A 25,487-nucleotide genomic window follows, 5' to 3' on the forward strand; every position below is an offset into this window, starting at 1 on the left:
GGGTGTTTCCTAGCTCTGTGTTTCCCAGCCCTGCGGCAGCACTGCTGGGAAGGGCTGCACGCCGGGCGCTCTGGCACAGACGGAGCCACCCAGCCCCACACCAGGCAGCGCTCTAGACCAGCCATACCACACTGGAGTGAACTCCTTTAATTTTTGTTTTATTCTTTTCTAATGTTCGAAGTCTACTTTGAGCACATGCAGACTTAGTACCTTATCAAGTTATTTTATTTTAGGAAAACACATGGCAGATTAATTTCCATTAGAAATGCATCAATTTAAATAGATCTTTGGCTGACTTTCAAATTGTTCCTAATTAATATTCTCTTTGAAATCTATCAACTTCTTTTGCTACTACCTAGCTTTTCTGCGTTAGAATATAAAACTAATATTTCAAGGAAAAGTCACTTTTGCATGTAGAGTCATTAGATACCACTTCGTTATCAGGCTCAATTCTTAGGCCAATTTTTTCTTCTCCTCTCTGAAGGACTGTCAGGCCAGTAACTTTCTCCCCTTATCTTCCTACTCATACTGCTCTTTGGCACTGGTGTAATTTCTTTCCCACATTTCCTTACTCCACGGCTTGATAGTTTTTAATGAGCCTTTCACACCTGTGGTTTTATCTAGTATTAATTCTGTACCCTCAGTTCCTCTCCCTGTTGTACAGACCAGGTTTAACCACATTGTAATCAGTGGTCCTCCAGTAGCATAAAACCAGCACAAAGATTGTGGTGCCAGCCTTTGTTTTCAATATAAAACTGTGTAGTCACAATTAAAAGACAGTGCCTTGGCGGCTGGTGCATAAGCCAGTTCGGTGTCTCAATCAGGTTTCTAGCAGACAATTTTCCCTAATCGCAAACCCACTTAAAAACCTCTTGGTTTGCTGGTGATGGGAGAGCTGTTGACTGAATAGAACTGGAAATTGGGCTCCCCTTCACGAAGCTGCTTCTGGGGCAAAGCTGCCAGGTGTCATGACGTTAGTGCATCAGGGAAAAAGCTTTTCAGCTACAGCCCATCAGGGACGTGGGTGAAATCTGGACATCCCCGGCAGCTGAGCTGGTGCTTTTCATAAGCACCACGTTCCAGGGAGTACAAATGGAGAAACTGGGACATGACTTTCAGTTTGACAGAGAAGGTGTCTGCTGACAATGAATGAACGTCCCTGTGACTTCAAGCTTTCTTGAGGAAAAAAAGACAATGTTAAGTGCCGTGGAAATAAAAATACCCCATCACTTCATTTTATCCTGTCACTCTGAACAAATGCAGTGCTTGTTTTTAAGACTACTTTTCAGATGGCCATACAATTTTTGAACAGAAAATCCACAGTGCCAAGCACTGACAGAAAAATCACTGCCTCTAGTTATTATCTAGTCATATGGAAAATATTTGACTGAGGAAATGAAGTCCTTCATTGGAGAGCCTGAGTGATAAGCTGCAGGCAGAAAAAGCAGAATCAAATCAGTGTCAAACCTACATTCACTCCCAAGACATGCGAGTACCCTACTTGAGCTCAGTAAAAGTCATTTTGCCAACAGGCTCTGAGGCTGTTGAAAAGAAGTAGGAAGTACAATGAAAGGAAGAAGAGGATTTTTAGATCAAGCATTGAAAAGTACCAGAAGATGCCTACAACCTGCCCTGAGACTACAAACTCAGGAACAGCCAAGAAGCAAAATACAGTGATTATACCCTAAGCTTGTACAACAACAAGGAACATTTGGTTTTGATCATTCCTAGCAGGTAGAGTTCTTGGTGGCAAAGTCCTGTAGGTTTTGCACTTCTGCAGCTGTATGTTGCTTCCTAGGATCTCTCATCTTTCTTTCCCCCAAATCACATTTATAGACCTCACAGTGTTTTAACACATCTCAAAAATGACTTTATGAAAAACAGGTTGTTTTCTTCCTCAGCTTTCCATTGTATTGCAGCTAACCCCAAGTAGAACAATGGCTACACACCACGTCTTCGTGTCTCAACCCTTCTTCTGCTTACCAAACTCCCTGCAGAGCAAGACCAGACAGACACTAGGCTTCAAAAGTCTCTAGACCATTGCAACATTTAACAGGCTGTATTTTAATCAGTGAGCACTGAACCAGGAAGAAAGAATTTAACTCCAGCTGCAGGCAGTAGAACTACACTAAAGACAAATTTGTGCCAAAAGTTTTATGTGTGAGTTACCGGTATCTGAATACCGCACCTTGCCTCTTTCATTATGAAAGGAAGTTCTTGGACAGGAGCATCATTTTATTAAGCAGCACATAATGCTCACTGTAGTATATACAGCAGCACAGTTATCATGCTCTATTTCACAGCATTAAAATGAACTATTCTCCAAGCAGGAGAAATCTTCATATCAAAGATTCAAACACCACAGGCTTCGATGCTGCCAGGAGGTATTCTTTTAATATTTGATATGCCTCTAAATAGTCCAAGACTTTAAGAGTCGCAGTGGAAAGTGAATCAGACTTTGATTCCTGAAAGAGGTAGAAGTCACTAAAAGAGTCCAAGCGAACGGCAGTTTTGAAAACCTAGACATGGCAGACTTTTCACAGAGCCTGGCAGTGATCTGTGAAGTAGAGCATGCATTTCAAATGAATCAGTGCTTCCCTACCTGAATATTGAAATGCAGGAGTAAGAAAGGGAAAGAAAGGGATCCCTCAGCCTGACTGTGCGCATAAAGCGCCTTTCAAGTTTGAACAAACTCCAAAGATATAAGACCCTCGCCGGTAAGACAAGGGCCATACACAGAGCAAACATCCCCTTCTACCCATTCTAAATCTTATTTTTATTACTGATTTACATGAAGAGGTTTTGTGCTCTCGGGCTGAAATTCTCCTCTGGAGACCAAGGAGTGGGAGACAGAGCCTAACGCACCCTCTGCTCAGCTAACACCTGCCCAGTTCTGCCCCGGAGCAGCACCAGGACAGCCAAACCCCCGAGCAGCACAGGCACTGCAGCCCGTCCCCTTGGTACTGTAGGGCACCATGGCCTCCAGCACCAGTTCTTAGGGCATGGAAAGCCTGGGCAGACACTGAATAAAACATCCCCCTAAACGAGGTACAAAGTTTCCTTAAAACCTTATCAACACAAGACCCAAAATGCCAGATCATCTACATGGAAGCACTGTCTATAAAAATCTGTATAGCAGGAAACAGTATTCCTGTAACACGATGCTGTTCTGCCACTTCATCTTATTCCTTAAACTTAATTTCTACCCTTCCTACCCTTAACTATAGTCTTGCTCACACCGTGTGTTCGCTGCAGAAGCTATACATAAATCTTCTCTCAGAAGCTGGCCAAATTGATCTTACTCTCCCAGGATAGAGTCTCACTGTGCTCTGTCCTCTCAGCACGAAAACGGCTAGGCACAAGCAGTCACCAGTACCAGAGTGCCATCTATAGCTATTTCACATGACTTCGCAAAGCAGAGTAGAAAATGCACACGCACGCTCACTCCCCTTCCTGGCATTAGGAATACCTCTCAGAGAAACTTCTGTCATTAAGGTCTGGAGAATAGGAGAATTTAATCATAGCAAAAGATGTAACAGTAGCTACCCTAAGAGGGGCTTTACTTCTCCCGGAGTGAAAGGCGGAGCATGGGGAATAAAGCCCCTCTCCCCACTCTCTCCTAAAAAGGAGAAGCAGAGCATATGCATACAGCCCACTGATTTCTGCTGAGGTGGCCCGAAGCCAGCTTATAAAACAGGCCTGTTACAGCTATAAGAATACATCTTCTCATTTAATACTGTGTGAAAAGATGCTAGAACAGGTTTGCATTTTCAGGGCCAGGAACCAAGCACAAAGCAAAAAGAGATGGAAGTGGCATTCTCCCCTCAGTGCACATCCCAGAACCGATAAATGAGCCACCTCCACCAGCTCTTTCCAAGGGAAATTGAGTTCCTGGGGAGCTGTTTCACCGCGGTGCTGAGCTGACCCCTCGGACAGAAAGGCTTATGGCTAACCCCAGCAACGCAGCCTGAGGAAACAGGTTTGGAACAGGTGATGTGGCAGATGGCATCCTTGTCCCCTTCTGCTTCTGCCACTGAGTCAACCTGTGCTAGCTGCGGCCCGTAAATCCGTACAGCCACCCTCCTCCTTGGGCACACCCAAGCACTCGTGCTGCCAGGCATGGAAAGAGCCGTCACTCTGCCGATTCCCTCCACCATCCCCTTGGGGTCACAACACAACCCTCTCCATGCGAGTAACTACAGGCTCCACTGCGTGCTTGGCTGTAACGGAGAATATGTCCAAAAAACCTAGCCAAGCAAAAACCCCATCACTTCAGAGTTAGACAACCCCGCCTACACGTCCCAACCAAGCCAGCAAAGCGCTGTCAGGTGTCTGCTGGCTTCTTGTGTCAGGAACTGCCAAGGAACAGTTACACAGCTCTTTCCAGAGGTTGCGTTCAGCATTCCCACCCAGCCCTGCTCCACCTAGGAACACAGAGGGAATCTTCATGCCAGGACTCAGCTCTTCAGAAGATCCTCTGACCCTGTGCTAACGTGTCTAACAGGGTTCCTCTGTACCCTTTAAGGGACCACACAGATTCTTGTTATTAGTCAGTGAGCTTCTACCAGCTTCTGTGGCCCCGCGGTGGGACCACACGCACACCCACCGCTCCTGGCGGTGCAAGGGACACGCACAGCAGACCACACAGGAGAGGAAGAGGCCTCTCCTCTCCATCACAGAGCTGCCTTGTGGGAAGGTTCACCATGAATACACTAGTTAGCATAAGTGCAGTAAGACATGTAAACAGGCTGTTCCTTTTTAGACTTGCTGGTTGGTAGCATCTATTTTGATTAACAGTTCATTTATTAGGGCTTGGGGTTTACACATGCCAGTGGCAAGGATCCACAACTGGGTCACTACAGAAGCTCAGTCTTGCCTAACTGGAACGTAAAGTGCAGAGCAGTGTTTACACATGTGCAGTGATGGAGAGACGTGCAGAGATCGCTGCTTAGGTGGAGACAGTTCACCACGACTGGCCATGCTTTAGAAAGCTGGTCTGAAAAATTCAGGTAAGGCACTTAAATGTTGCACACAAAGCTACAAAACAGATTTTACTTACTCTGGGGGAAAGCAACATTTTTCACTAAGGAGTTGATGAGCAGTTGTGGGTTGATTTTTCTTTTTCTTTTTTTAAAGCAGGTTGATGATGAAAAAAATCTCAGAACAGTATGACTATCATGAGAATGATTTCTAAAGCAGGAAGCATGACAGCCCCACACCCACAACAGCAGAAGCAGCTGCCACATGGAAGTTGTCAGCCACACACTGCAGGTCTGATCCTGCACTACTTAAAGCTACTTGGAGCTTTGACATTGTCTTCAATGAACTGCACCATGCAGAATTAACTAAAAGCCCAGTATAAGAGAAGAACGAATGGGTGGTATTACCCAAGTCGGAAGGTATTTCACATCCTCATCTCAAAGCTGGAACTGCTGTGATAGAGCCCATCCTGAACAGAAGTACCAGGACCACCACCACTTACACTCAGGATCTGCAGCACTAGGAAAGGATCCCACCAATACAAAATAACAGTAATTAAAACGATCTCTAACCTCATCTGAAGTTCCCTGCAACATGACTTCAGTGCCTTCCAGATTCTGAATGCTGGAAGAGAAATTTCTTCTTGATGCTAAGGAAAAAAAAAAAAATCAGAGCAGGTTGTTTCAATTTTATCTGGAACATTTCCACCTGCCCACCTCTTTTCTGCACAAAGCCTTTCCAAGTTCAGTGGAAGTCCATGCCTGGCTTTAAGCACAGGCAACATAAGAAGCTGCTGGGTGTCAGGAAGACTTCCACAGCCCCTTTGCCTCTGCTATTGCAGCGGAAAGCCAGACCTGCTGCTGCTAGCTGAGAGAGGATCGGGAGTAGGGGCAGCTGACTGTAGTGGTTGAGCAGCAGTAATCGTAGCCTCTCACCCTGCCATTCCTCAAGGTAAGGAAACAGCAAACCCAGCTCTACGGGAAGGCACCTGTGGCAGCGTGGCCCAAATGCAGGAAGCATTTTGCCTGCATTTGGAAAAGCTTGAAGCAACTTTGCCTTACAAAATAGCAAAAACCAACTGGCAGCACCCCACTGTCTCTGAGCAAGGCAGTGTCTCCCCTGCTTGCAGAAACTCCTAAGGAGATGAGATCCTTTCTTTTGCAGAGGTCAGGGCAGCAAAGCAGCTGTTCCCAAAAACGCAATGACTCATAGCAATGCCAGAGCCCCCATAGCCTGTCTCACACTGTGAAAGCAGCAAAAGCAGTGCAGGAAGGCTCAAGTAAGGAATTACAAGGATTGCTCCACTTTGGGCACAGCTATGCGCTGTAAATTCCTGGTTACAGGTCAGTTATCCCCGCAGCTCTACATGGACAGCCTGGTTTTACAATCACCTTTCCTGACTTTGGCACAGAGTCTGGCTGCAGGCAGCTGCCCATCAGCACACCATCTACCTCTAGTGCTACACGGGTTACCTTGTCACAGGGCTCCAGATCCCAGTCTGAACCAAGGACCCATTACACAGTATAAAATATGCCAAGATATTTTCAATGCAGAGAGCTTTCAATGCTGTAAGGAACAGCCTTGCTTTCCACACATTAGCACATTGAAATCTGTACAGCAAGCCTGTCAAACAAAGCAGCTGCTCTCTGGCTCTCCTACACCTCTCCTCAGATGGAAGAGCTTCAATTATGTGGCATGCCTGCAGGATTTCAGAGTTAAAGAGCTGTTGCTGTATCACATACTTTAACCTTTTGCCTTCCTCTAGGCACCGCATAAGAAGATCTGATGTACTAGTCTGTTCATTTTCATAGGGTGGCTCAACACAAAAGGTTGCCCTCGGAGTTTGTTTTTCACAGCAGGGATGTAGGAGTACAAAACCAGAAAACTACTTAATTACTTATTCCCTGCCCCTACATTTTCAGATTAGCAAGACAAGTTATAGAAAATATTTTCTAGGAGAATATGATCAACTGTAGAAAAAAAGTAATTGAAAGTAACGGCAATGTCCAATTTTACTTAATTTTATATAAGAGCTCTAAGACATTTACATACTTACAATCTTTAGACAAACATGACCACATCCCATGATTTTCAAAAGGAAACATGGAACATCCTTCACAAATAACAGTCAGGAACATTTGTAGCCCACCTCAGTTGCTGCTTAGATACCACAATAATGGCCATGCTAAAAGGCCTAATTAACTCCCACTGATTGCAGAGAAGTAACTAAATTGGAGCCAAAACAGGTACATCGACATGTTACCTTAACTTGCAGTCACCTCCTGCTTTTCTCTCAGTCACTCTGGCAACATATCAATTATCACAATACTCAGATTAGCTCCTGTTTCTAAACAAATGCTGGAAAGGTGAATCTTTTCCTCTAAAAAGATTCTGCAGCATAATTAGCAACATGTACTAAATGACTGTAATCCACAGTCATCTTCCAGAAAAAATAAATTTAAGGAGCTGTCGGTTCAAACTATCAAATCTAAACTACTTGGCAGTGTATTGAACCTTTAAACTTCTGTTAAGAGCAAAAGATTCATCAGACACACATATAGGTCTGTAATCAGAAATGTCAGACAGTAAGACAGCACAAAGTCTTGTTTTATATGCACCAGAAATATGTCAGCACAAGCAGCATAGCAGTGTAAGATAAGATTTCCTGCAAGAATATTTTAGCTACCTTGAGCCTGATTTTCATAATCATCCCTGATACTTCCAGTAACCTCAACAGATCCTAAGACTAGAGGACCTGTAGAAATAGCACTTCAGGCATTTAAACATTCACCTGACATGCTTTAACACAAAGAACAAACGAAGAAAAAAATCTAGTTTGGAACTTGAGAAGTTATCCGGCTCTAGAGCTAGCAGGATGAAAAAGGAGCCAGAAGGCCTAACTCAAGTGCCAAAAAGTACATCAGTAATATCACACATCTTCTGAGAGATGCAGCTTACATCAGGAAGCTAGTTAGAAAAAGCGCGTATGACATCAAGAGTCAAGGCTGGAAATCAATGTAGGCTAGCTTCACCTCGCACATGAAACCTGCTCTCTACCCCGCGTTGGTCTGTCTGCTGCAGACTGCTGACATATTGGCTTACATGCTCTTACGGAACAAAATGAGTCATGCTGCTAAGATTTGAAAATAAAGGTTTTTAAAAAAACTCTGCATTTTGCAGGCAGTACATCCAATTTCACAAAGCTGAGGCTCATGATACATACACACTTGCCCATTTTGCCCCCAAGATTACCTTTGTGCACCAACTCATTTCTGCATGCGAAACTCAGTTGTGAAACAGACAGCTACATGCGCTCAACTTTAAGAAAAGAGTTAAGCCTTTTCTTAAAGGCCTCTTTATTTTTAAATTCCTTCAAAACATAAATTAATTTAAACAAATCAGATGCAAAACACCTGCATTTTAAATTAGCATATATTTTACTGTATCAATCACAGCAACCTCATACAGTAAGATACACAAAAATAGAGCATGGTATCACTTCAATTCAACACAGTTTTGTACTACAGTATTCCATGACATATATACACAGGACTTTTCTTTTTCAAAGCAAGTATAGTCCCTGCTATGTTCACCGTAAAAATTACGTGGCATCACAGTTTTAGTTATTCACTGTAGTGTGAGTAGCCATATGGAAATTGAACTAGTGAACTAGAAGATACACTGTATAGCAGCCAAACAGGCATGACACTTCAGAAGATGAACAAAAACAAAATAACCACCAAAATGAAAACCACCCTTAGACTGTATTTTAATAGTAAAATTGTTTTAAATTCTTCACTATATACATAATGTATCTACATTTGTGTCATATTTATATATATATATATTTATAAAAAAACATACAAGATTTTGAAAACCTTAAAATCATTCACCTAAACAATATTCACCCCAACCTTCAGGGTCAGCAAGGCAATACTTGCCTATAACATTATGTTCAGTTGCAGTCACTTGATTCAGAAATTTCCCTGATTGCTAAACACATGCCATTCACTTTGTTTCTTAGTGCAAACTGTACAGTAATTTGTTGTTCTCAGCCCTCTGTAAGACTCGGGTTTCATCTTATTTCCATAATACGTCTGACACCCATTTATGGCTAAAATTTTTTTACCTATTTTACAACGTTAGCCTATATAGTTTCCCCCTCTACCTACCTCAAGCCCTCCCCCCACCCAAAAAATGTAAGACAAACGATCATTCATGCATGTTTCTGTCACACAGGGATCAATGGACATATAAGTTTAGAAGCCTAGACTCTAACAGTGTTTAAAAAACCCCAGGTGAATAATTTTAGTGCAAAGTGGACTACATAGTTTACATCTCAGCTAGAGTTCTTTACAGATATTTTAAACACATCTAATTCTGCACATCGGATTAGGTTGCCTGATACTTTGTTCTAACTAGCTAGTTGGAATAAGGAGGTTAGAAGGATTCTTGTGGGTTTCCTTTTAATAAAAAACTAAAGCCTATTCATAATCAGGTGCTGTTTAGGGGTAAAACTGTACAGAGCCTAGCACATCAGAGACCTGGTTCTCAGCTAGGGTTCCTATGTGCTACAGTAATACAGATAAATATTATTATCTGATTTACATCCATAACTGATGGGTTTACTTTAAGAGGAGTCACAAATGAGCTCTGATTTTTAACCAGGCCAGTGCTTTACTTGCTGGACTACACTACAGACTTCGCAGTGAATTTGGAAGCAAGCATAACATTTATACTTACAATTTCCATAACCACAAAGGAAAAGCGTGCACTGAGAACCAAAATCCTGCAATTCTCAGACAAGACTCCACTTAGACTAGCGGTAGCCTTATCAGAGGGAAAAAATGTCAGATTAAAAACCAAAAATTGATCAGTGCCAAGAACATCAGTCTGCCACAGTGACTATAATAAGCTATGAAATACAGTACAAGGAAAAACGAAAAGTCACCTGAACAAATAACCCAGAGAGACTTCATAGTTATAATGATTTTACCACTTTTAAGAACTCAACATATTAAATATTTATTAAAAATAAACTGTTTCCAAATTACCTATTTACAGTAAAAAGAACAGTACTTAATACATGTGCAACAGAAAGTAAAGAAAATTAGTACTCATCTGGAAGGACAACACTCTAGGCATAGTTTAAGTGACATGAATACAGGTTCACCTTTTTAAAATACCATACAGTAAAACCAGTAGGATGATATTGGCAACACCAGAAAATAAAGCACGTATTGTCCAGATTCAGATTATATAAGCTTGAGATAAACAACCGGGAGGTAAGGGGAGAAGGAAGAAACATAAAGACAAAAGGAAGAGATGCTGTGGTGTTTGCATTTTGGAGATCAAGAAATGCAGACACACTTCAAAAAATAGTCCTTATTGGCAAAACAAGCCATTCACATATTTCTTGCACATTTTAAAGTCATACTTTATCAAAAACTGGCAGTAGCTTCTTCACTCATAGAAAATGAGAATCTTAATTTTTAGATTTTATTTTCAAGCCTTGCATGGTTTTATTTGGGCAAGGAGATGACTGCAATGTAATAGAAAGGTGCGATGTCACTTTTCTAAAATGCAACAGCTGCCAAGTTTTAAAGAAAAATGTGCTCTTCTCCCCCATTTAAATTGAAAAGTAATGATCATTTAGGAGTTACCTAAATTATAGCAGCATGAAATCTAATGTATCTGCAGCATCTGTGAAGCCACAAAAATCAAGAACTGGCACCTGATCACTGAACCATGGTTCCAAGTATTTGGACATGTCATTTTTGTAAGAGGTCAGTGTATTTTCTTATCAGTGGAGTCAGTACATTAGTTAGGATAGCCCTTTCCCCTCCCCCTTTTCTTCCCCTCCAAAACAGACTAATCAAGTCTATCTATAAACTACATGGGACAGCTGGGACGATTTATAGTTTAACTGATTGTTTGGCATGAATCTGTGAAGCTCGCTTTTCCTACAGCAGGGATCGTAATAGTAAGCATTGAGGCAAGTGTCACATGAGACTTTTGAGCAAAACGTGCAAGTGTTTGCAGCTCCAGATCGGTTACAAAAGCCACAGCGCGAGGTGCCTGAAGGTTTGGATTTTGAACTGAACTGAGCAGCTCTCTCTTGACTCTGAGTCTGTGATGTGTACTGAGATTTCTCCCTTAAAGCAGACGCAGGAGACAAGCCATCATTTGGAAGTGGTTTGATTGAATAGGTGCTCTGTTTCACTGCTGGATATTCCTGCCTAGAGTTGAACAGATTGTCACACTTTTGGCAAACAGAAGTGCCACAAGGTACGCCACAGTTTTGGCACTTGAGGGAAGCTGTCTCTTTGGCTAGGTGGGTGCGTTTGTGGTAAACAGGGTTGGCATCACTTTTTAACACCCATACATCAGGCTTAATAGCTTCTTGTCTTTTAAAATTTAACATACTTCTGGAATCGGGATCAGTATATAAATCTAAGTCCTCTTGAGCAGAAAAATAGGAGCTGTAAGGGACATTTGTTCTTAGCATGCCATTGTGATGAGATGAAGTTGGCAAGAATTCATCTGAACACCCGTGTGGGGAGCTTGACATTGTCAGGAGAGAGGGTGACGGACGGATAATTTCATCTTTAATGTCATCTTCCGCATCAACTAAAATAGGTTCTTTCCTGAGACTCAGTGAGCTCATCAAAGGTGGTTTCTTACTTTCCCAATAATTATCATATGTGTCCACTGATTTAGAAGGCTTGCTCACCTTTGGCTTGAAATAATCTTTAGAGGCTCGTTCACTCGCTGATTTCTGGAGTACCATTCGTGCCATAGAAGTATTTAAGTTTTCTTTGCACTCTGCACGCCGTTTCATGGCTTCTGAGCAGCCTCTAACATCTTCATTGCTATTTTTTCGTTCATTTATAACGTCAATCTCTGAATAACCTTTATCCTTCACTTGCAAGTGAATTTCAAGAAGCTGCTCACATTCCACTTTGGCCAAAAAGAGTTCAAATGAAACCATTTTCACTTGAATGGCATCAACCTGCTCTTTGAGCTTATACATTGTTCCCAGTTCTTGGACATAGCCCATGTAGTTCAAAATCTGCCTTATATCATCTTCAGTTAGAGCAGACTTTACATAATAAACAAAGGGTCCAGTGTAGGTCTAAGGGGGGTGGGGGGGAAATAAAAGGAAAACTAGGTTACAAATTCAGTGGTGGACTAGATGTTCAGATAATTCAGTGACAGATACTATATAATTAAATAGAATAATAACGACAGTGAACACATGCAACTCCCATGGCAAGATGAACTCCATTTCTGCATCCCTCCTGTTCAGCAGATGGAAATTCTGCATGAGGCAAATTCAAAGTAGGAGAGTTTTCATTCAAATTGAAATCCTGATTAGCATAATGTCCTCCCTGTTGATTTAAATCACTATGCTATACGCTGACATTAACTTTTATGCATACCAGACATGTTTGCATTTACAAGCAAGTGTACCATGAAAGGTAAAAAGGCAGAGATTTCATGTATTGCCCCTGGGGCTAGCTAGAGATAACAGGAACTCAGAATTACTGCAGGAGTACCAAAGTCCTCTTCAATTCAGCTTTAAATATATTTGAGGTGCGCGCTTTTTTGTGTACTATTACTATGCAATTTCAAATGTCTGTTTTATTTAATTTTATATTAGGTCAAGAACTTCTACTAAAAAAGCCCCAAAAACAAAGACATGATTTTGTGCGAGTTGAAATACCCTTAGCATCTGGCATACCTGAGGTATGTTCTTAACCCAGTTCAAACTGTTTTGGACTGCAGGCGAGAGTCGCCTGCCCATCACATCTTTGTATAGAACAGGTACTGGATCCACAGTGCACAACCAAAGTCAATATCAGCAGTGCATCAAGAGATATCCTCGATGGATCAGCCAACATTTTAAAGGCCAGAACTTAAGCATAATGATGAAGAAGATTCATGGAGAGATCTTGAAGAAAGGTAAGTTTCCCCTCAGGGAAGCAGAGAACTCTCAAATGTTCTAATAATATTCAAATTCTCTGCTAAATAGGAAACAGCGTCTTTTTAAGAAAAACAAACAAACAAAAATACCCATCACTAGTGCACACAACCTGCAAATTACTTTAGATACCTACACCAGCAGTGTTTTTATCCAGCTTTCAAATCTCAAAATTGTTCTTGTAAGTCACCTGCAGCATTCATTACTGAAATGCTGCAGCAGTTTTGAATAAGCATGTAAGAACAGGTAAAAGATAAAATAGAAAAATCAACAGCAGAAAACTCACTATCTGACTTCCAGCACCCAAGCCGAGCAATATGCAAGTTCCTACTTTTCCCTCTGAGATCCTGGCATAGGTAAATAATTTGAAAGCACATTAAAATCAAAACTTCATTAATTGAGAACTGACAAGCAGATAAAAGATATTCTGGAAACAATTCTTTCAGAGAAGTTCCTTTACCATTATCATATAACTTGTGGGAAACTCAGCAAAGCATCCACTTGAAAGCATGCATTGGTTGTTAGTACTTGTGCTCCATTAACAGCTGTTGCAAGACAAAAATCAAACTTTGAGTGAGCTTAAACACAACTTGATTGCTCACCCTACTGAAAGCATCTCCAAGTAGAAATTAAGACACTGTAGCAGGGTAGGCTGAACAAAAACCTTAAATAAGCTCTTCCTCTATTTTATGGTTACATCATAAATGCAGATAGTACTTGTACTTCTGCTCTCAGGATGCTCTCACCAGCACAAACTTCACTTATTTTACATAGAAACTTTCCTATGGCTTCTGTTCACCAACTGTATATAGACAAATATATACATCATGCTAATAGGTGGGGGGAAAAAAAAGTCTCTAAAGGAAATGCATAAAACATGTTAAAAGAAAAAAACAAATCACGTTCTCACTATAACCACACATAAAATGTCTTACCTTAATATTTTTGAACTCCTTTTTCCAGGGGTAAAGAAAGAGATTAATTCCAACTGTCTCAAGCACGCTGAATGCATTATGGAGAGAATGTAAACTTGAGGATTTCACAGATCTCAGTGAGTTTTCAGCCATCTCGTAAAATTTTATCAACCGGAATCTATAAAAGGGATCAATTTTGGGAAGGCAAAGTAAGGCTGCCGCTGCCACTCGCAAATACTCATCATTAATAGGACGCTGCTTGTTGTCAGAGGCATTCAATTTGCATTCATGGAACTGTACATACTTCCTAAATAAATCGTCTTTATATTTTGTATCCATTGAAATCAGTTTTTATCTCACACTTGGGCAGCTACCTCGTCTCTTTCATGGTTATTCAGCAGTAGGTTGATTATCTGGCATTAAGAATCTTCAGTAATGGCAACTCTTCTGGAATAAAAATTGAAAACAAAGACAAGTCATCACAGTTGCATAAATCCCAGATGTCCACAGCATCTATCTGCTTCACAGGATTCTGTAAAATGGTTCACAGAGCAGCAGCTCCCAGAACTGCCTCTTTAGGTTTCTGAAAAAGCACAAGGGTTCTACAGAAATGCTGTTGTCCTGCTTTTCACTGTCATTCTCCACTCCTCTTCCAGTTATCTGCCTAAAACAGCACAACAAGCCTACATCAAGCAAGGCACTGAGAGTTTGATACAATAAAGCTGGTGTAGGCTCAAGCCCAGACTGAGGGCCCCTTGGCTTCGGGAACCAAGGCAAAAGTAACTCACAGCAAAAAATTGAAAGGAGAAGCATGAGTTTTTAGGGTCTCTTCTCTGCAGTATATTTTGCCCTTTCAGCTCAGACAACTTACACAAACATTATATTAATCAGTCACTGTTTGGGGTTTTTTTTGCCCTGCACAGTGCTACAGAGATTAAAAAATCCCACAAAGAAGTTTCATTTTGCTCAACTTGGGAAAGCATCTACTTTTTTTTTTTCCTCTAGTGGCACAGGACTGCCCATAGACTGAGCAGATTAATTAACTTTGCCTTTCTACATCTAACATTTGCTAGGCTTTTGACTGCCGCTCACATTCCACCTGATGGCACAGCCAGGCCATCACTGTGCTGGGAGAGCTCCGCAGCCATCCTACAGAGAACAGACTCCCCTGAATGCTGCAAAGTACAGCCAAAGTTTCAGCTGAATGCTGGCAGCTGCAAAAAAGATTGTAATCTTTTCAGCAAAAAGCTACACCTGCCATTTTTAGCTGCTTTATTAGAACAGAGCAAAATCATTCTGTTTTTACATCATGTACACTTTTGTTTGCAGGGATAGTTGTTTTTATGTATATACTGATCTACATTTTCACCTCACTGAGCTTACATACTACACAGAAAAAGCTTCCTAATGCTACTTTACCAAAACCAAGGTAATTAACCAACAGACTCCACCTCGACTGCCTGAGGAACTTGTGATCAAAAAGCAGACCACAGGCTTTGTTTTTTTAAATGAAAATGCAATCTAACCCTTACGGACTTCCCAACTGTGAACCAAAGGGAGGGGAGGCGGGGGAAATCAATGCACTGTTTCGGTTATAGTCAGTCTGAAACAGCACTTTAGAAAAGACTTTCCACCCAATATTAATTGCAGCTGCTAGAATACTTATCAATGCCCCCACACACTCCTGTTAAAATGAAAATCACTGTTAAGAGCAAAATTAACTGAATGAAAGGAGCCATAACACAAAATACATCGGGGGGGGGAACACAAACCAACAACCAAGAGGCCAGGAAAACAAACAAACAAAAAAATCAACAGCCTAGCAGTTAATATTACTTGATGAAAGGCTGCACTTAATGACAACACCATGCAGGAAAAGTTAACTAGCAGTTCAATTTCTGCTCAAAGGCACACTGCTCTCGGTCTTTCCACAACCAGAAATTGCACTGATGTCGAGAGACAAGCTGTGAATCACAGGAAATGTGGAGTTCTAAATTAACATCTGAGCATAAGGGACAGGAGTAAACCCTTCTCTCTCCCCAGATCTTTCCTCCTTAAGTTGTGCAAGATGAAGTCTGTGGACAAAGACAACAGAATGTCTGTTCCTTAGCCAGAAGGGCTCCACGAGAGAATTTCAAAGACAGACCTTTGTCTGGCATATCAGTAATACACCCCCAGGACAAGGAATGATCCTGTGTTGACAAGGAGCTGGAGTATTACAGTTCTTCCACCTCCACTGTTAATAACTACTAAACAAAAGCGCTTGGTTACATGTAGGAGACATCAGGATTAGGAAAGACCCCAAATGAAAGTCCTTCATCAAGGCCCTAAGGACTGTGACACTCAGAGCCACTGCCAGCTCCGATTTTGCCTTGTGGTTTGTACAGAAGCCAGAGTTCACACAGCTGAACGGCAAAACACGACAAACCGAACACGCCAGCAAGCCTTCGCAGCGCTGCTCCTCCACACATGTTGCTTCCAGAAGCAAAACATCCCCGTCCCAGGCAGCCCACCCAGCGCCAGGCAGGCTCCGAACAGCTAACCACCATGGTTACAAGGCTCGATAAAAACCTCAGTATGCGAGCAGGCACAGATAAATATAGTTTTAAGAAACACACTGACTGACAGAACAGATAACGAAACAAGGCTGTTTTGCTACAAATTATTGACTGAAAACCTCAAGATTTCATAGAGATGCACAAATAACAAGTTCTGATCTGAGCCTATTTTCTACTGGTGAGACAAGACAACGTTTCTATCCATCTCCTGGGTCAAAACCTCAGCTGAGGGAACCAACACTCTGCCTACCCTGGGCTGCTGGGCAGGGCACAGTCACGCAAAAACCTTTAGAGCAAGAGCGGAGAAACACAGGACAGGTACAACCTTCTCCTGACCCATGCTAAGGAGACCAGAAATGCCAGGCTTTCACCAAACATGTGAAAAGAAAACTAACCCGAATACAAAGACCATTTAATAGCACAAGAGCACACCGCACCGCTGAGGGATTTCAGACCATAAAACACGGGAGAAAGAGAAAACAACACACAAATTAACACCCGCTTGAAGCCGTTTCGCTCCTTCGTTCTCACGGAGACACTTGTTGCAGAGACGCCCAGCCCGGCCGGGAGAGCGGGACGGCGCCGGCCGGTGCGAGGAGCCGCGGACACGGCCCCGGGACAACGCCTTCGCCTCCCCGGTGTGAGCGACACTCGCCGAGCCCTGGGCCGGCCCCGCAGGGGGGCCTCCTCCAGCCTCTGGCCGGTAAAGGGGCGCAGCGCAGCGCCCGCCGCCCCGCCGCAGCCCGCCCCGCCGCCCGCGCCCCCGGCAAACCCGCCGCCCCCTCCCCTCAGCAGCCAGCGCTGCGCCGAGGGCCCGCAGCCCGGACGGGCAGAGCCCCCCAACCCGCGGGCCGGGCCCGTCCCTCACCGCTCCGCGCCGGGCCGCGCCTGCCGCCCGAGACCCGCCGCCGCTCAGCCGGAAGCGCCCGGTGACCCGGATGCGGACTGGGGACCCCTCGGCCCCTCACACGCTCCCGCAGCGTCCCAGGAGAGGCCGGCCCGCTGGAAGGGCTGCCGGCTGGCCAGCGGCGGGGCACGCCCGCCCTCGCGGCTCGGGCTCCCGGCACCGGCCCGGGGGCTGCCGGCGGCCAGCAGGAGGGGACGGCTGACAGCGGCGCCCCGGAAGTGGATGGCGGGGGGGCGGGGCACCGCCTCCTGCCGTTGGGAGCACTTCCGCCGCGTGACGTCAGCGGGGCGGGGTGTGAGGGGGCGGGGCGACCGCCTCAGGGCCCGCAGGGCTGAGGGACCCCGGGGCCTGCCCGGCCGTGGGGCCCCCGCCGGGCCGGGGAACCCGCGGGGCCTGCCGGGCTGCAGGGGGACGCGGGGCTGAGGGAGAGGCGGAGGCCGATTGGGCCGGCGGGGAGGAGGCGCAGGCCACGGCCGCCAGGGTCGGCCCAGGGTGAGGGCAGCCAGGGCGGGCAGCGCCCGGGGCCGCTCTCGCCCTTCGTCCCTTCGTCCCGTAGCGCGGGCGGCTTCGGCGGCTCCACTTGCGAGCGCGGAGGTGGTGTGTGCGCTCGGGCGTGGGAACGAAGGTGGCTGGTGTGAAATGGGATGGCGCCTGCGCCACGCAGGCTGCTGGAGCCGCGCCGCTACGGGGCCGGGGCCGGTCTCGGTCCCAGAGCCGGGAAGGCTCTGCTGAAGTCTGTGGGAGCAAAATGTACGGCCCCTGGGGCTTTCCCCCGGCTGAGGAGGCAGGGAGAAGGAATGCAACCAGGAAACGAGGCGGCTGTTTGATTTCTGCGGGGGGCGGGTGCGGCAGCTGTAACAAAGGTCGATTGTTACATCGCGGTTCTTTTATAAATGGTTTTTGTATCGCCTTGGCCTGGGAATCGCAGGGGGGAGCTGCGCTCCCCTTCCCTTGCGAGGTCAGTGGTTATTGCAGAGCCACGACAGCCCCAGAGGTGAAGGCAGGCGGCCGCACCGTCACACCCCCGCGTGCCCCCGCGCACAGCGGAGCAAGCACGGGCCGGGCTTGGCCGTCAGCCCGCGGTGAGACACCCGCCCTCTTGCCGCTGTCCACGGCTTTCCCGCCGTGCCGCTGAGCTGCTGCTGATACCGCTCGTTCCCCGTGCCCGCTCTCCCCGCCGAGGGCAGCCCCTCCCGCCGGCCCCGCTGCCCGCAGGCCCCGAGCGGGATCCCCGCGACCGGCGACGAGCTGCGGCGCCGCCGGGCACGAACCGGCGCCGCGGGGGCGGGGTAGCTCCGGGCCACGCCCTCACACTGTGCCACGCCCATCAAGCATGACCACGCCTCTGGAGGGGCGGTGTCTCGGCCACAGGGGCGGTGCTGCGCCTGCGCACGGGCCCCTCCCCGGTTGGCTGGCGGGGCGGGGCGCGACGGCGGGAAGATGGCGGTGGCCGGCGGCGGCACCTCCCGCTCCCCGGAGCGGCGGCACGATCCGCTGTCGCCCTTCACCTGCCCCGTGTGCCTGGAGGTGTACGAGAGCCCGGTGCGCGTGCCCTGCGGACACGTGTGAGCGGCTGCCGGTGGCGCGGCGCGGTGTGAGGGCCTGCGGCGGCGGCGGCGGTTTGGGGCCCTCAGCCCCCGGCGGGAGGGGAGCTGGAGCTGGGTCTGCAGGCGCCTTCCTCGGCTGGGGGCTGTGAGGCCTTGGGAGGGAGCCGCGGCTCGGTTGCCCCTAGCCCTCCCCTTCCGCTCCCCCGGGAGCGAGGCGGGTCGGGATGGGCAAGGCCGCCGCCTGCGCGGGAGGGGCTGGATCCCACTGGGGGGAGATGGGGTGAAGCAGCGCTGCCTGAGGACAAGGGGGCTCCACGGGCAGCTCCGCTCTTTGGCAGCGTCTTATGGGTGGCCTCGGACTTCCATGAAAAGAGAAAAAAAAAAAAAAAAAGAAAAAGCAGTGGAAAAAATCTAGTATTTTTTCACTTTCGATTGCTTTCCCTCCTGAAAGATGTGGAAACGGAAGGAGCGGGGCACTGTCCGAAAGCTAGTAACACTGGGCGTAACGAACTAGAATCCCACTTCTCCCTTCATGCGCAAATGTCAACAGGCTGCTGTTTTATTAGATATCATTTCTTGAGATTCCGTCATCACTTAGAGCAGAAGACATGGAAGGGCTCTGGATATTTCTGCTGCGTGTCCAGGAGGGCTGTTCTCATCACCTACTGTTTTTCTCGCACCCTAGCTTTTGCACTCCATGCCTGCAGGAATGTCTTAAGCCGAAAAAGCCAGTTTGTGGTGTCTGCCGCAGTACCCTGTCGCCTGGTAGCAGAGCTCTAGACTTGGAAAAGCAAATCGAAACGACAGAAACCACTTGCAATGGCTGCAATAAAAAAGTATGAAAGTATTTGGAAATTAAATGCATGAGGTGTGCCTGCTTGGCCGTAGTGCTTAGAGGGAAACAAAGTGCTTGCTCTTCAGCTTTTTGCAGAATCAGGTCAAAATGTTTGTTCTGTTAAGTGCTAAAGATATTTTCTATAGGCAGCACCCAAATGTTGACATTCTTTCCACAGTTTTTTATTGTTACCTCTTCAGGAAGTGAATTTCAGGTGAAGGCAATATAGTAAAATATTGCTTCTGAAGTTTCTTCTGTGAGCATGTCTCTGTGGGAGGAATGTTGTAATGAAACAGTGGATGTGGTTTTTAGATAGTGATCTCTTTGGCTCTTAAACAGAAATATTTGCTTTGTTTAAAATAGTTATGAGTCAAAGTTTTCTTATATGGGTGGTGTATTCCATAGGCTTATTGTTTGTTAGTGTCCTGCATGTTGAATACCTGTATGGCATCCTTCCTGTCACTTCCTTTCTCTTTATAAGGTTGGGCTTCTTAGCGTTAATTGAATGTATAAGAAAATATCTTAGCAGATGGCAAAACAACAAGAAAAGTATAATTAGACACACTAAGGTGAGGGTAACTGTTCAGTTAATTTCACTTTTTATTTCTGGGTGGTGTCTTCATTCTGTCTTCATTCCAGCTGATAGAAAACTGCAGTGCCTTGAATTACAGATTTCCTTATTGTAAATTTGAATTTTCATTAATGAAATTGAACAATTAGCAATCAATCTACACCAAGATCTGTACTAAAAGCCAAATTATTTTCCATACACTGTCTCTTCTCCTCAGTGGCCAGGTAAACTGGCTTTATATGAAGCATTTTTTTATATGCTATAGTATAGGTTAAGAAAAGTGAGCTGTCCTGAACAGTGTTGTATTCGTAAAATATGACAGGCAGCAAAGTTACAGGATAACTAATCTATAATCTCAAAGCTTTCTGCCTCGCCAGCTGAAGTGTTTGGATTTTCCTGCTTTAACACTGCCTGCAAAAAGCTGCTTGTTCTGCTTAAAAGTGTAGAAGTAACTGCAGATAGTTTAAATTAACCATGCTATGCAATTGTTGCCCGCACAGATGTATCTCTCAAAGATGCGTAGCCATGCAGCTTCTTGTTCAAAGTACCAGAATTATATAATGGAAGGTGTGAAAGCTGTAACTAAAGAACCACTTCACAACACCAGGTAACTAGCTCTTCTCTGGAAGTACTTGTCTTTTTTTGTCACAAAAGCAGGGCTGTTACTGATTAATCATTATAAAATCTCAATTTTGATTCTTCTGAGAAGAATCCTTTTATCTTTAAAAAATTTAACTGCATTATGGGGTTTCATGCAAACGACAGAATTTTGGAGTAAAAGCAGACTTTACCTCTTTGCTCAATTTGGGTATTAATTGTTTTAATCCTTTCACATTGTTAAAAACTAAGCCTTAATCCTGAATCAGACTGTGCACAGGCAAGCTATTCTGCTTTCTGCGTAGTCCATGCACTAGACATCTTACAGATCAGGGTACTCAGTAGAAGTAGCTATTTTTAAATAAAAACTTTTTATCTTTCTGTCTCTTGATTGTAGTAATTTATAATGAAGGGAAGATTGCAGTGCACTCATCTGCATTGTAGCATACTGGGTGGTACCCTGTGCATTTTAAAAAAAACCAAACAAACAAACAAAAAAAACCAAACAAACAAGATGGTAAATGGCATTTATGACATTTATAGAAGAGCTTTCATTCTGTGTAAATATGGATGATATTAAGAGTTCCTTAAGCTATTGTTGGAAATTAAAATTCTGATTCTAAGAATTAGCTTGTCTTAATTGCATAGAATAAAACTATTGCTTTAAATTATTTGTATTCTTAAGAGCTGGTAAGACAACTTTTGAGCATTGAATCCTAAAACGTTTACTTTTAACTTCTTTACAATGATAAATAACCTCTTTTTCTTCCCCTAACCAGGAACTTCCCAAATCGCTTTACCTTTCCTTGCCCGTATTGCAGCGAGAAAAACTTGGATCAAGAAGGACTAGTTGAACACTGCAAAACATTGCACAGCATGGATGCAAAACAAGTGGTAATAAAAAGTCTTGGTGCAAGAATTGCAATGAAGTCTAGTCTTAAATCCCTTTGAAAGCATGAAGTTAAGTAAATATTTATAATTACTCCTGTTAAAGTCAAATGTGGGTATGCTGTTCATGCATTTAACTTTTATGTAATTTTGATGTTGGTTTTCGATACGTTCTCTGGAGGTGACTTGTCTCTATTCCTATTGCAGCTAGGTCACATGCTCCTTTCATGTTTGAAAAATGGCAGACATTCAAAGTTAATTAGGCACAGTAACAAACAAAATTAATAAGATATAACTTTAAAAAAATGTCAGGCATTTAATTTTTTCCTCTGCTGTTTTCGGCAAGAAGATATTATAAACTATTGGGAAAAATGCTTGCAAAAAATAGTGTATCATTCTAGTAATCTTCATCTGCTCATACTCCCTCTCATATAAAAGGAATTGCAAAACATGGAACTGAATTTGAAACTTCAATTTTTCTGGAAAGTTTTTTGGAATTCCAAATTATTTAGGGAAAAAGTTCCTTTTTTCCCTTGGAGAGAAGTGATCTTTGCAAAGGAGATCAAGGAAACTTTTCTATTACTGAGAAATAAAGTCTGAAATCTTCTAAAGCAAACAGCTGTAGTCAGTTCCGATTTTCGGAATGCAGAGAGAAGGGTAAGCCATTCCAGTTCAGAGGTCTAAGACTTGAATCGTAATTATTCAGGTTATCTGAGGCTTGTGTATTAGTCCCAGCAAACTAATTGACATCATTTTGCATACAGAATAGTGATTGTCATAAACCTTGACCTTCAGTCTTCCATGCTATCTCTGTCCTGCCCTTCCTTACTGTAAGTGTTAAAGCACTTAACCTTTGGGGCTTAATTGGCTTTTTTGGGTTTTTCTTGAAGGTTTGCCCAATTTGTGCCTCAATGCCATGGGGAGATCCAAATTACAGGAGTGCTAACTTCATGGAGCACCTTCAAAGACGACATCGCTTTTCGTATGATACTTTTGTGGTATGTGTTTCCTCACCCTTGGAGTACGGCCTGATGACTCTTAAACCCCAGCTTTTTTACATAGCCACTACTATGAAATCTCATCCACGCAGATGGTATCATGAGAGAAATTGGATTATTGGCAAGTCAAAGGAAGACACAGCTTTTTTTCTGTTCTTATTTGGTGTTGTATTAACCAGCATGGCTGTGGCAGTAAAAGAATTTCTGTACCCTTTGTTCATAGGATTATGATGCTGATGAAGATGATATGATGGCACAGGTTTTGATGCGTTCTTTGCGTGATAAATGAACCAACCAGAAGATTAACTGTAAAACCAAGCTTCCATGAGGGGGAAATGCCCGCCATCCTCGCGCTTCTCCCTGTACATCCCAAGATGAACTCAGGCATCCAGAAATATGGAAGACTTTTTAATCCCTATCTCAGTTTCAAATCCTGGTTTGATATTTCTGTACCACTCAGTCTTTTGTTAACACGGTCTATGCCATTCAACCCTGTCAGCCTAATTTTCTCACTTTCTTCCCACAAAGCTTAATTGTAGATCAACATGGAGGAGACAAATCTGTTTTCCTTTACCCATGCCTATTTCTTGGTTTCTTTTGCAGTTGTGTTCATTTGACTGTCTAAAAACAAAAACATTCCAAATGGAATGGCCTGAACTACTTAATAAATATCTCTTCCCAATCTCATTTACATATCTTAAATGATAGTATGAGAGGTGTATTTGTAGCTCTGTTTTCCTTTAGCGAGACCTCTAGGTGCTAACTGTAATTGTCAGACCAGCTCTCATTTAAAGTGACCTATGATGCCTGTGATTTCATTATGTTTCCCAGTGTTTAAATTCTTACACGCAGCCTCTCAACTGTATGGAAAACATGTCTTCAGTATGAGTCTTCAAACTACAAACTTTCTTAGCAAATCTTTGCACCTGTGTAAGCAACTAGTTCAAAATATTTTAGTTCTATGCATGATTATTACTTTCTTCCATACTTTGACCATAATTTCTAGCCTGGAAAATAAACTTTAATGTTGGTCTTGGTTAAAATGCATCATTTTTTAACTATCTTAGCAAATATTAATCATCTTTGTTGGCTTTATGATTAAATTGGTGTTTTTGAAACTGGTTTTCTAGTGATTTTAAGCCTTGTGCTGATAGGGGAATTCAGAACGTTTTTTTTCAATACCTCTGCTTTCTATTTGAACTAAAATTTTCGTATATATTCCTAGTTTTTTCCATCTTTCAAGGCGAACTGGTAGCAGAACTTACTAATAATTCATAGCACTTGCATAGCACTACCTTTCTGCATTAAAGATTTTAACAGGTGTTTTGAATTCCTGTTCTTCAGTTAAATGTTGCTGAAGTAGATGAAGCTGTACTTAGATTGTTTTCCATATAATATTATATGTATAATATGCAGGTATAGCTTTCAAAGAAAAAGTAAAATATAATCCAGAAAGCAGGATGACAGTTCCAGTAAATGGTAAATTGATACACTATATTCAAGTCTGCACTTTTGCTATAGAGATTCCTTGTTAGTTTAACGTTTTCATTAACTGCACAGTCAAGATGCTGAGATCTAATGATCTAAGACACCTGACCAGAACTTGTAAATCACAGTAGTGTTGAGATGTCTAGTCTAATTTAAGCATGTTTAATTGGAGCAGTGGACCTGCACCACCACAGAATTGAGTACTAATTAATTTATTTGACCAGTAAACTTAATATCGCACTCTGCAGACTGCAGTGTAACCTTACCCTTAAAACAATGAAACGCACCCCACCTGAAACCTCTTGATTAAACTTTGTGTCCAGCCAGACCTCTGACATATTTAAGTTGAACTTGGTTTTGGTATGTTTTCCCCAACTTGGTATGGGCTCTTATAGACTCATCCTTAAGTATCTGCTTGGTGACTGTAAGATCAGTTGGGGGGGGCGGGGATCTCATGATACTGTGGAAAAAGTATTGTGTTTGGGGTTGGTTATTTTTAATGCTTGATCTACAAGGAGATTGCAATGTATTAGTGGTTGGATGGGGATTTCTGGGTTCTGGCTAGAACACAGTTTGGTTGGATACCCATTGACCAGAATCTAGATTTCTGCTACTATTCTAAGTGCACTTCCATGCAATTCTGATAAAATGTTTAAGGAGTAGTTAGATGCTTCCGAGCAATTACTTTGTCATGGTTTTGACTTTTGAAGACAAATTACAAATAAAGGTCATTTAATTTATAAAATCCTATCTTCGTGTCAACTTTTGTCACTTCTTCCTCGTGGTCCATACATTTCATTTCAGCACCTCCCTAAAAACAATTCTTGCCGGCTGTGTAACGCTGCAGGGGAGCACAACAGACATTGAGAAATGCAGAGACTTCAACTTTCGGCTTCCATTAAATATTTTGTACTGATTAGTTGCAAATTTATTCATAATTTTTCAAACAGGACCATGCAAGTTATGAAAAATCGTTCGGATTGAGCTCAGAGCAAGTTCTGCTAGAGCTGGCCAGAATACAGCAGGTGCAGCCTTGCATGTGAATACTCCTATAACCTATAGAAATGGACACGGACAGGATTGACGGATTGAGAGCTCTTTCTCGATTCCGTGGGTGGTGGTCCATGGCCATTCTTAGTTAGTGGAGCGGCTGTGTGGTGTTCGGCTGCCTGCCGGGTTAAACCATGACAACCCCCCTCGAGTTTCTTGTTAAATCAGGG

The 25,487-nt window shown here is 43.7% G+C and overlaps 3 protein-coding genes across 7 annotated transcripts in view; 1 reads left to right on the plus strand and 2 right to left on the minus strand.

Moving 5' to 3' along the window:
- LOC142089699 (opsin-5-like) overlaps positions 1-13,988 on the minus strand; it is a 44,390-nt gene extending 30,402 nt beyond the window's left edge. The window contains exons 1-2 of the mRNA XM_075166476.1: positions 13,900-13,988; positions 5,553-5,629 (exon numbers count right to left, since the gene is read on the minus strand). Coding sequence (XP_075022577.1) covers positions 5,553-5,576 — 24 coding nt within the window. The 5' untranslated portion in view covers positions 5,577-5,629; positions 13,900-13,988. The remainder of the gene's footprint in view (positions 1-5,552; positions 5,630-13,899) is intronic.
- SPATA2 (spermatogenesis associated 2) overlaps positions 1-17,561 on the minus strand; it is a 37,202-nt gene extending 19,641 nt beyond the window's left edge. For 2 of the 4 annotated variants that reach the window (XR_012676270.1, XR_012676269.1), the window contains exons 1-3: positions 17,305-17,561; positions 13,900-14,325; positions 9,724-12,115 (exon numbers count right to left, since the gene is read on the minus strand). Coding sequence is in view for 2 of the 4 variants with exons in the window: in XM_075166474.1 (XP_075022575.1) it covers positions 10,862-12,115; positions 13,900-14,217 (1,572 nt within the window). In the remaining 2 variants the exon portion in view is untranslated. The other 2 variants (XM_075166474.1, XM_075166475.1) reach the window with 2 other exon arrangements.
- A 1,100-nt stretch (positions 17,562-18,661) lies between these two features.
- On the plus strand, positions 18,662-25,017 carry RNF114 (ring finger protein 114). 2 transcript variants are annotated; one of them, XM_075166479.1, is made up of 6 exons: positions 18,662-18,885; positions 19,576-19,726; positions 20,797-20,903; positions 21,673-21,787; positions 22,672-22,779; positions 23,003-25,017. In XM_075166479.1, the coding sequence occupies exons 1-6, from the start codon at positions 18,677-18,679 to the stop codon at positions 23,066-23,068; spliced, it is 756 nt and encodes a 251-aa protein (XP_075022580.1). In that variant the 5' UTR covers positions 18,662-18,676; the 3' UTR covers positions 23,069-25,017. The 2 variants fall into 2 exon arrangements, with proteins under 2 accessions (XP_075022580.1, XP_075022581.1); XM_075166480.1 differs by having other exon boundaries at positions 18,716-18,908.
- Positions 25,018-25,487: the final 470 nt, after the last annotated feature.

Source organism: Calonectris borealis, chromosome 17 (genome assembly GCF_964195595.1).
Source record: "Calonectris borealis chromosome 17, bCalBor7.hap1.2, whole genome shotgun sequence".
Taxonomy (NCBI): Eukaryota; Metazoa; Chordata; class Aves; order Procellariiformes; family Procellariidae; genus Calonectris; species Calonectris borealis.

What these genes read in the sequence shown, in the direction of transcription:
- RNF114 (XM_075166479.1), top strand. Translation starts at nt 18,677, where the DNA reads ATGACCACGCCTCTGGAGGGGCGGTGTCTCGGCCACAGGGGCGGTGCT. An exon ending in GAACCACTTCACAACACCAG is followed by an intron (nt 20,904 to 21,672) that starts GTAACTAGCTCT and finishes TCCCCTAACCAG; the next exon opens with GAACTTCCCAAATCGCTTTA. An exon ending in TTTCGTATGATACTTTTGTG is followed by an intron (nt 22,780 to 23,002) that starts GTATGTGTTTCC and finishes CTTTGTTCATAG; the next exon opens with GATTATGATGCTGATGAAGA.